Source organism: Scomber scombrus, chromosome 12, assembly GCF_963691925.1.
Source record: "Scomber scombrus chromosome 12, fScoSco1.1, whole genome shotgun sequence".
In the NCBI taxonomy this organism is placed as follows: domain Eukaryota; kingdom Metazoa; phylum Chordata; class Actinopteri; order Scombriformes; family Scombridae; genus Scomber; species Scomber scombrus.
The window spans coordinates 7,402,545-7,414,325 of record NC_084981.1 but is presented as its reverse complement, the minus strand read 5'-3'; the positions used below and the strand labels follow the sequence as shown (position 1 = coordinate 7,414,325).

The following is an 11,781-nucleotide window of genomic DNA, read 5'->3' as shown; positions in this document are numbered from 1 at the left end:
AGACAGCTCTTTCAAGCTGGCGCATTCACCAGAGTATGCCCTTTGTAAAAACACTTTTTGCATCCATGTGATTTACATAATTTTCATTTAGTTTAGTCTCAACTTAAAAAAACAGGCTATATTTAAAGTTTTTCTGCCAACTAACACCACATCTACTTGAAACAATAGCTCATTAAGACTATATGCCCGTAGAAGAATCATTTTAATATTCCTTCTGGGAGTCATAGTGGGTCTGAGGTAGTTTACGGTCACCTTGTTGTGCTATAATGGTATTTTTAATCTCATAATGTATCATCATAATATTCCAAGTGGGATGTAAATTTTTTCTTTGATATTTTTGTAGTGTCATTTAATTCATAAGGGACAAAGGACATATACAGGCTTGTTCCAGGAGTTCTTATCTGCCAAAACAGGCTCTTTTACTCCATCTAGTGATCACAAGAAGGAATCTTTGAAGAGGAAAATAGTTTTAAGAAAAAAGAAGTCCCTGACCCGTCACAAGACGTAATGTAGCGTTCTCTCGGGAGGGTCATTTCACTAAACCCTGAGGCAGGGCCAAGTCATTATTATTTGCCACCAAAACGTATTTGTGTGAAGTTATTTTCCAGGGACAATAACCCCCACTGACGGCTGGCAAAACATTTTTATTTAGTCAGTGTGATAAATTAGTAGTTGTAAGGTGCCAAAACATAGCAGCTCAGAGGAAACATTATTGGTCCTGAATGCTCCCCTGAGCCGAATCATTGATTTGTGGCCATGGGCCAGAGGATGATAATTACATCTTTGCTCTTCATTATTATAATAAATATAGAATGAATGTTGTGCACAGGTATGCGGAGCTCGACACATCAACAACCAAGCAGGTCATGTGACCTCTGTGCATGTCAGTAATTTGATCCGAGACACAAACAAAGACTGTCTCTGGGACACCAGCTCACTGTATCTTTATGCCTGACAGCAGATCTATGATCTGCTTTGTCATCCACGCACACACACACACACACACACACTGGGTTTCTCTTCCAGCAATGATGACTGCAGTTTTAGATCCTTTTAGGCCGTTCTCTGCTGAACTGCATACAATCAGACGGCTGAACTCCAGTCTGTACCGGTCTGCTGGTAGAGATGGACGGGAACCTGGAAGTGTAAACTCTTCTGCTCAGCATGCGTCCTTGGCCCCTCACAGAGAGGACATCCCCCTGCTGGACCCATCCTGCGGGCAGCTGAGTGCTGGAGCAGAGGTGGCTCTGGGGGTGAAAGGACGACAGAAATTTATACATTTCCATCATGTGGCCTCTGGTCTGAGGGTACCCTCAGATTTCAGAGAGAGGCCACAAACAACACCAAATTCCTTTGGTATCTGCATGGACCTGAGCGAGGACAAGGCCTGGAACTCCAGGAGGATCCCAGATGCAGCCATAAGAGCGAGGCTCAGTGGTAAAATAACAGGAGATAATGTTTACGTTTGCTCACAATGACAACACTGATCATAATTAATATCAGATACTCTGTAGTTATGAATGTTGACAGTATCTCTTGTAGATTAGTCAAAGCTGGAAACCATCCAAACTAAGTGGACAACTGCCCAAGGACACCAAACCTCAGGGGCACAAAATAAACTGAAATGACTGGGGCTGGATCTGATAGAATTAATTGATTAGTTGATTGACAGAAATACAATTGACAACAATTTATCAATTTTCTTGATAATCTATTTATCATTGAAATCATTTTTCAAGCAAAAGTGCCAACCATTCTGTGGTTCAAGCTTTTTAAATGTGAAGCTTTGCTTTGTCTAGATGTAAATTGAATATCTTTGAATTTTAAACTGCTCAGACAGAACAAGTAGTTTGAAATTGTGATGAGTACTTTTAACTTTTACAGACCAAAATATCATTCAATTAATCATGAAAATAATCTGTAGATTCATCAATAATGTCACAATCAATCACAAAAAGAAACATCAGACAGTTTGACTTGTCAAAGCAGGAAATGCACAGGTGGATTTAGTCACATAACATATAATGTTGGCTGCATTGCATTTAGGTGAGTCAGTTCCAGCTCTCTGTTACTTGCTCACTGCCATGGCTCACTGTAACAATAATTGAATGGATCCATCGTGAGTGTTATTATGTACAGCTGTGCTTTGCTGCTTTGACAAAATGTCGGCTGTGAAAAGGGCAGCAGTGAAACACAAGACACAAGATAAAAAAACACACACTGTCTGAGAATACATTATATAAATACAAAATAAAAATAAATAAAGGCAGCAAAGTGATAGTTAAACCACTGGCGGCCAGTGGGTGTTAAGCTACTCATTAAAAGTGAAACAATGAAAATGATGAGTAAATATGTAAAATCTTAAGATATCAAACCTCAGCAATGACAATCCAAACAAAAAGATGCTACAAATACGTTGCTGCTGCCTTAAAAAAGAGGCTTAAAGTGGCTTCTGTCTCATAGAGGGACTTGTGTCACACTAAAATATAGTTTTATTAGTTGGTTTTATAGTTCTGTTCTGTTTGAGTGTATTTAATAATGTATTATGGATGCTGCAGAGCTCCCTCCTGGTCATTAGACAGCAGCAGTATTTCCCTCAGTGTTTATAAGCCATGGTGGATAATATCAGTGTGATAGCTTCTCTTGCTGCAATTTATCTTTTTATTTATTTCCTTTGACACTATTTGTCCCTAAGTATTTCGTTTTTAATCCTTATTTAGATCCCATAAGAAGAATACAGTTGCTGTATTAAGTTAATTATATGCAATTTCTGTTTCTAAGCTGGAGCCTTCATGTTTCTTTTCAGTTGTTCTGTTGTGAATCTTCATTAAGTGTCCAAGAGCACTACAAACACCTAAACACCACCCTCATAGTCTGACATTGCATCACATTTCCTGAAATGAGATGAAATTAACAAAGAAAGTGAAATATTTCAATTTCAATTCCTGTTTCATGTGACATGCGATCATTATATAGTGTGATTGTGGAAGTTGTTTTCTCCAGAAACAAATAGTGTAAAGACTCTCTCTGGTCTCTGAAAGCTTCATTAAGGATTAATTACTTATTTGTTATATTTATGGCTCATGGGTATTTACGAATGACAAATAGATTTATGATTCATAAGTTTGGTGTACAGAGTAATTTATGAGAGGATAGTGTGTAGGGTTAGAATATGAATGTAAGGCTAAAGGATTCATTTACACAGAAATTGGGATGAATGAGGGGACAATTGTGGCCCAAAGCTGATTTTAGCCCCAGGCCCACCTCGCGGGGTACTCTGACATTGACAGCAGTTACTTCTGTGCATATATATTCATAACAAATAACTTGCCTGTATCCCCTTGTTGTGTCCTCCTAAGCTTCAGTTCATCCAGACTCACTGAAGACATCAACGTTTTCCAGCAGTTTTCCTGATAAACGCACTGGAGCTCAGGTGGGTGATCCTTGAATTAACTTTCCTACTGAATGAACACAGTTTACTCACTTAGTATTCACATTCCACATATATTACATTTTCCTTTCCCCCCTGTTTAACTATCTGAGCACATAAACACTCTACATTGATTTATTCCTTCAATCTACTGCAGTGCACACACTGTGAGACATTTGGTCAAACTAATGCCGGGGCGGTTTTAAGACAAATTAGTTATTAGTTTCATCACTTCGCTATCATAACACAAACACCGATTCAATTTTAAAGAGTAACACATAGACACATACCTCCCTTTGGTTCTCTTGTTAATGGATCGCATCAGTGAAGGCTACTATTTAGTGGGCAGGTGTTCACTTTGAGAACATAATCATGCTTTATTATTTTGTTTGTGAGTCTGATAATTGAAGTAATTATAATTACCTTGACATGCATTATTATGTTTTAGGGGAAGCTGTGCAGCACTCAGTTGAAGTGAAGTGTTGCCTAGTGAATGGAGGCTTGATTAATGCCTGTTTGCGTTGAGACGTGGGAGGAGAGTGGTGGATAATATATTGAAATCTGCAACATTACATAGTTTGATTGACTCATTCTGATTCACATAAGAATGCCTTTTTGTCTTCACTTGTTAATCATTTAGACAACATTTGACTTCAGGGGGCATTCCAGTGGAAATTGCTGACTGGGAACTCGGAAAGTCCGACTTCTGAGTACAGTTGGAAAACGTAGCTATACCTGCCTAACGTTAGCATGTTATCTTTGCCATTGTGTTAGCATGTTGACTTAAGCCTTTATCTCATATAGTTGAACTTAAACTATGTCAACTATTAAATTAATCACCAACTATTTTGATAATCAATTAATCATTTTGAGTCATTTTTTAAAGAAAAAAAACAAACAAATTCTCTGATCCCACTTTCTCAAATGTGAATATTTTAGTCTTCTATGATGTTAAACTGAATATCTTTGGGTTTGGTACACAAAACAAGACATTTGACTATGTCACCCTGGGCTCTAGAAACAGTGATCAACACTTTTCACTATTTTCTGGAACAAAATAATCGATTAATAGAGAAAATAATCTACAGATTAATCAATAATGCAAATACTCATTATTGTAAAGGGTCAGAATTTGAACCTATAACAGCTATAGACACTTAACCTTGTTGTACTTTAGACATTTGTAATTTTCTATTTCCTTTAAGCCTCGATCTTGATATTCTTCTACAATTACTGCAGGAATTTTAACTAGATAAATCTTTGCAGAGGCTTGGTGTCAGATTTAGAGTCATTACTGGCTGACAAATAACAGAGATCATTTTAAGATCATTAGGCATGCTGCTGAAATACTAATGCTCTAATAACCATGTGAGGTTTGATGTGAGGGTATAGTGATGATTTTTTAAAAAGTATACATCCATGAATAAACATTTTCTTGGCTTTTCCGAACTGATATTCAAATGGACTTACAAAATAACACTATAATCAAAATCTGAATATTGATTTTTTTTAAAGGATGCCCTCTCTTCTGATCTGAGACTGTTGACAGACAACTCACTGGCAGTCAGACGCTTCAGATACACTTCTGCAACCCAGAGGTCAGAATACTCAGACTGTAACTTGCCTCCCTTCAGGATGATAGACCGAAACTTACACCTCCCACACCATTTACAATGTCCAGTACACACACACACACACACACACACACACACACACACACACACACACACACACACACACACACACACACACACACACACACACACACACACACAGTCATTTTGCTTCAAGGGTTATTGAGAGTGAATATTTATGATTTTGTGCTCCAGTGATGTCATCGGGGAACACTGAGTCCTCTTGTGTTAATTGCTGCTCAATGAAATCATGTAGATGAATTGCAGCTTTGCTTAAAGCCTCTGGGATGAATTTGCTCCTCAGTTAACAAGCTGTCCAATATACTTTGTGCAATGAAGGTATCTGTGTAAGAATCCAAATTAGAGCAACTTTTGGGAATCCAGTTAATCAATTACACTCCAGGCACTTGGTTCAGATGCGTAACAGCCAGAATTCCCTGTTCATTTGCAGGAGTTATGAGGAAGTTGGTTGGGATTCAAAGTTGCCCCGACGCTTGAAGGCACCAGAAACAACCTGGGAGAAAATGGCCGACCCAGTGAGTGAGCGTCCATCATCGAGACGCTACAATAGCCAACCTCAGCTGTGGCAGGTAAGCCATAGAGAATGAACTGTTACTAACAAGAGCTCAGTTCTTCTCTGTCTCTCCAGCTGTGGGCGTCTTAGTTTTACACTGATTCCCACAACTGATTGAAGAAAATTAGATTGTTAAAAGCGGATCACTTTGGACAGAGGAACTAAAACAACATGTCTGAAACTAAATATTTCACGGAATAGTGTGCTGAAGTAATTAGCATCTGTAGAAAATCTCTCTTTGTTATGTGTTCTACATTAATCTCCTATGAGGCCTTAAAACATCATTCAGCCATTCATTCATTCTCTGCTACTATCCAGGCTCAGGTTGAGGGCCTTAAAACACAACAAAAAAAACAACTACTAAAAAACACATTCATAACCAATGTTGACCAGTTGGCACCAAATGTAAAATTCAGCATATAGACTGGAGTAAACAGATGAAGGATATTTCATTGCTTATTGTCAACAAATCCCATGAAAAGACTAAAACCAGCCATGAATTTACTAAATGAATAGAAAAAACAAACAAATTGATTGATCATATGTGTATCTATAGCCTGATATACCTTATTCCACTGAATCATACAGTGTTGTTGCCCAAAAAGTATTAAAAAAAACCCCACATCACTGAGTCACACTATTGCACCGGCTGGCATGTTCCTTCATTACCATGAATATGGGCACTGTAGTTTATTTTGAGTCAATCCTATTAACACCGTCATGCTGCTGCTAGCACACCAAATGTGTATTAATCCACGGCTGAATATAGTCCCCAACAAATGCAAAGTTTACCTCTGTTTGAGTAACTTTTGCTAAAAACTACAGTGCCAAGTTCTTTTTAGACCCTTTTAAAAATTGAAACTCTATATGTGTGACTGTATATTCATCTTTAAAGATTTACATCTTCATTTGACATGAATGGGATGAGTGCTGAAGTCAGTAAGTAGTAGTTACTGTACTATTAATACTACTACTACTACTACTGCTACTACTACTACTACTACTACTACTGATAATAACGATAATATAATACCTTTCAAAACAGTTGTTACAAAGTGCTTCATAGAGCACAGGAAGACCAGAAAATGAATTAAAAGTAAAATAATAAGCAACAAGAATAAAATCACTCCAATCGAGTCCAAGTACAAAGTGCTAAAAAATAAAAAAAATAAAAAAACAATTGCAGGCTATAACTCAAAGGCAAGAACAACCTGTCTGTACAAATGTGTTTCAAGAAGAGACTTGAATGTTTAAACTCGGGTGGTGCTCCTATAGTTCCTATCAGAGAAGAACTAACACATTGCTTGTTTTGATTTTTTTTTTTTTTAATGGTTTCGTTTTTTTCATGCAGTTTGTTGACATCAAGAAACACATAATTATGTCAAAGTTATCATTAAAGTCTTTAAATCAATGTGGGAATAATGAACTGCTAATAAAACACTGCATGCAGCACTTAAAGCTCTGACTGATTGGGATTGAGTCATGTCTACCTCTGTGTATGGGTGTGTGTATGTGTGTGTGTGTGTGTGTGTGTGTGTGTGTGTGTGTGTGTGTGTGTGTGTGTGTGTGTGCGTGTGTGTGTGTGTGTGTGTGTGTGTATGTAGGAAAGTGAAGATGTGTGGGCTTATGAGAGAACACAGTCAAACTGTGTCTCTTAATGTACGTGAGTGCCTGATAAATCCTTCTAAAAGATCTGTTGTTCTTTCCAAGTCTATTGGAGCCGAGTGGAGCAGACAGCAGCTTCGATCGAGGAATGATGCCAGGAAACCCATATCATTGTAAGTCATTGTAAGTTTTCTGTTAGCGTTCATGTTAATGAGGGTCTCCTAATTCCTTTTCTTTCCAGCTGCAGTGGATGTCGGAGATCAGGTCAAATCCCGCTATACACGTGAGTACTTCATGTTTGATAGTGCCTTACATGTTAGTATGAACTGGCATTAGAGTTTATGTGTGTGTGTGTGTGTGTGTGTGTGTTTGTGTGTGTCTGTCCCTGTGTGTTCTCATATATTTACAGTGGTACAATTGGCTCTCAAAACATGGATAACATTGACAACATGGAGGAAGACTTCCACCCCCTGACCCTAAAGAGGAGCATTGTGCCCCCTTACACACCTACAGCATGGTGAGACATTCACTTTCAGTGTTTTACCCCCCTGTGTTAACTAGGGCAGATACTGACAAAGCTGTTCCCTTTGAAATAACCTCTACTCTGTGATATTCAGTTTCCTGTATCAGTTTTGGATAAATAATCTTAAATGTCTGTTTTTGGGCCAGCCGAACCACCATCCCTGGTTACACAGGAAAAGCTGTGCATGCTCACTCGGCTGATGCTGCTGCTGACTCTGTCTGCAGGTGAGTCTTCACAGTAGGTCTTATGGAGCCATTTGAACTTTAAAATAAAGCTTTACCTGATGTTTATCACCCTTTATCTCTAAAATGTGTGATCCTGTTGTCAATGTGTGTCACCCAAGACTCAAAACAAACACAATTCTTCTTATTGGTTGCATTTTATAAAACTATGAACTATCTTTTTTTAAAGGTTTTTGCTATGTTTTTGATATAGTAGAATAAAAATATTCTTTAATGTCTTCATCTTATAAAATCAGTTAACTAATAATCATCAACTTAAAATTTTTGTTTAGTATTCTGTTGTATCCACTGTCACACAGAGGTTGTTTTCACCCACTTCTACTCATATCTACAGTACATAAATAATGCACATAATATTGGTTTTACAACACAGTACAATGACAACAACTGGCCACTGGAGGGCGATCTAATTCACTCATCTAGCATCATGCTTCAACTCACACTGCACCATACAGATGTGCTCATATTCACCACCATTCCTTTAAAAGTGAATAACAACTCTCGGTAATCCTCATTAATACTCAGACTACAGTGAATTATACTTAATAAATGCAGAATTTAAAACGTTTGACATATTTACAGGCAAAATTAGCTGATTTATACTGTATAGAGCTTTTAAAAAAGATATTTTAAAGAAAAATAGGCTAAGCTGTCCTGCCACAGTGAGAAAAAACACTTCAGAAAATGAGACAATATGTCTGAAGTTAAATCGACCAGCTCTACTTCAAATATTGACAAAACAATGAAAATGCAGCAGAGAGTTTCTTTATGAGATCCTTCATTCACAATTCATCACCGCCACAAAAAAAAACACTACAAGCGATAAGAAGAATGGTCAGGGTGCACAGTAGCTCTCCTGTTGAACTATAGGACTGATTAAAGGGACAAATAAAGAACAAATTGTTGAAGAAGTCGAGGAATCACAAGAATACACAATGAGGAAGATTAGGAATGCCTAGTGCTACTGGAGAAAGGCTAGGGTTAGGGTTAGGGTTTGGGTTAGGTAAGGTGAACAGCAATACAACTGATACTAAAAATAATAATTAATCACCTGTATTTTTTTCCCTTGTGGAACATAAGTTAATCATGTATAGGGAAAGGCTGCTGTATGTAAAGAAAACAATGGATGTCATTCCTGAAGATAGACAGAAAGGAAATGGGAAGTCTTGGAAAACTGGGGAGAAAATGACAAGAAAGGTTCATTTGAGGGCAAAAGATCATTTTTGCATTAAAAGTTTCGAGCAGATTCGTGGTTTCTTTACATGACATCAAAAGCAGCTGCAATCAGTCATTTGAGTGTGTTAAAGACTTTACTGTGATTATGTTGCTATATATGAAATAAAATATCTACTTCAACACGTCCCACTTTAGTTTTAGTCTAGCAGCAGCAGACAGCAAAACATCCCTCCTCTCTGGGAGCGCTCTCTGTCTGTTAAGGAGGTGTAAACCTGTTTCCTAGTTGGGCCCCAGTTGAGCGAACTTTACCGGCTTTTGGAGCAGGCAGCTCCAGATGGCTGAATCCAGAGCAGCTCGTGGTAATCGTGGTTTTCACAACCCAGATCCATTTTCCTGGAGCCCGACCCCCCCTGAGATCTGTTTCCTCTGCTGATTAGGCTGGCCTCCCATATTTTTTCCCCAAAACAGAAAAAAAGACAAGTGCTTGGATTGATTAACTGTCTGCTGCAACGGTCAAACATCCTCGGGATTTTTGCCTGCCAGAGCTCACTCATTACACAAGTGCCTATGGGTATTTCTGAGGTAGTCAGCCTGCACCAGTCTGAGTGATCTGATGTCGCACTATGAATATTCGTGTTTGGTTTCTTGGATTTCTACTTGATCCAGAATTATTCATGATTGACTGACTCATAAATTCATGCTATTTTTTTCATAGAACGATACAAGAATTAGGGGGTCCTGTTTTCGGCCATGCGGCGCCCCTGTCCAGAATGGTGACCACCACGACCCCCAGCAACCCCTTCCTCAGACCTGCACTTCCTGCCACAAGCGCACAACAACAGACGAGGAGACATTAGACAAAGCAGATGAGAAAGTTTTGAAGGTTTCGGCTTCCTTTTTATGCCATCCAATCTGTTTATATGAATACGTCTATAATGAAGTGATGTCAGTGACTGATTCGGAGTGAGTTGGAGAATAATGAGATGCCCCATTATCATAATTTCCCTGATTTAGATGACTGGTTTTCTAACGCTGGTGTAGTGAGCTCTTGCATTGTCCTCTTAAAGATTTGCTCTCCCACTGACTCCCTCACTCAGTGTGTGTGTGTGTGTGTGTGTTTGTGTGTGTGTATTTCAGCCCACATTTTTGTGTGTTTCTGTCCTGAAGGGCAAAAACAGGGACAAAACAAAGGAAATACTGTGACGGAAATAAGGATTTTCTGCACTAATGTTACATGACAATGTTATTTGACATATATAAAACAATAGTAGGTATTTTAGGTATTGTCTCAGAAAGCACATATTAAATAGAGTCTGCACTTGCATCATATTGAGGTGTTAGTTTCCTGTGACCGTAATGCAAATCAACATTATTATGAAGTGTCTGCCAGTTATAGCTTTTGTCTGTGGTTTTTGTGCATCGCGCTTTGACAGGAAATAGGGATGAGCGGGTTTTCCTGTTACTCTTCATCTATATTTTGTTTAGATTTACATTGCACAAGGATTTCTACTTCAACACTGTTGATTTTACAAGTCGTGTGACCACTAATAAATCGCAGGTATAATCCACATCTGAATTCTTATACATTTGTTATGAGTTATTAATCACACCAAGTTAGACTGGCCCCTTCCTTTTTTCGGTTGCCGGAGGAACCGTCTTCCTTTTAAGGCATGGTTGACATCTGGTAATCACTAATAGTATACAGGAAAATCTTGATTTGTAGCCTTAATTTAGGAAACCAGCATCTCTCATTTACCATCTCACCATTATCAAACTACTATGTGACTGTATTTTTACCAATATATGTCTTTTTAAGATGTTTGAGACACTTAAAGGAGTGTTGTGATATTTAGGGAGAGATGAAAAGAATGATACCAGTTTTCTATTTAAGAAGAATGATATTGATCGTCTTGTAAAACTGAAGTGTATTTCCCAAAAATGTCAAAAATAGTTTAGAATGATTTATTACCACTACTATTATATGATTGCACCCACGTTTTATGTTTGCTGTTGTGTTTAAGAGCAATAAAACTGCACAATCCTCCTCATAGCACTCATAACTATTTGCTAAAAAAGCACCACCACCCTCCTCCTCCTCCTCCTCCTCTTCTTCTTCCTCCTCTGATTTTCCAGCCTGTGGTCTGAATCTCATCATTGGCTCCTTTTCAAAACAGGCTCACAAACATCATGATTGATTCAGCCACTATCCTCCAGGATCTCTCAATGCCTGCCTGGGCCGGAGATTAATTTATTTTCCTCATCTTAATTTTTACTCATCGCCTCTCCATAAAAAGGCTAAATGTCAAGCATGCCTGACTCCTTCTAGTGACACGTCTATTCCAGTAGATAATTACCATAAGGAAATTGATGCTTTAGTGTGCAGAGGGGAATTTAATTTACTCTGACATCCTCAGAGCATAATGCATTCCTAAAGAAAGAGAGTTTTTCAGTTTGCAATTGACTTTTTTAGATAAATTGGACTATTTAATGTGATTATCAGTCTTGAACGTCTTTGACTTATTAAGGTGATGAAACCAATTAAGGGTTACATGCTGCTCATGCTTCCCAATGTGAAAACAGTGAATACTGCTTAAAGA

At 38.2% G+C, this 11,781-nt stretch overlaps 1 protein-coding gene across 1 annotated transcript; it reads left to right on the top strand.

The window, feature by feature from the left end:
* The first annotated feature begins 1,031 nt into the window (after positions 1–1,031).
* Positions 1,032–10,041, top strand: LOC133992274 (protein SPMIP7). The gene is made up of 8 exons (XM_062430992.1): positions 1,032–1,437; positions 3,360–3,433; positions 4,946–5,028; positions 5,516–5,654; positions 7,349–7,416; positions 7,653–7,760; positions 7,913–7,990; positions 9,900–10,041. The coding sequence occupies exons 1-8, from the start codon at positions 1,032–1,034 to the stop codon at positions 10,039–10,041; spliced, it is 1,098 nt and encodes a 365-aa protein (XP_062286976.1).
* The last annotated feature ends 1,740 nt before the right edge of the window (positions 10,042–11,781 follow it).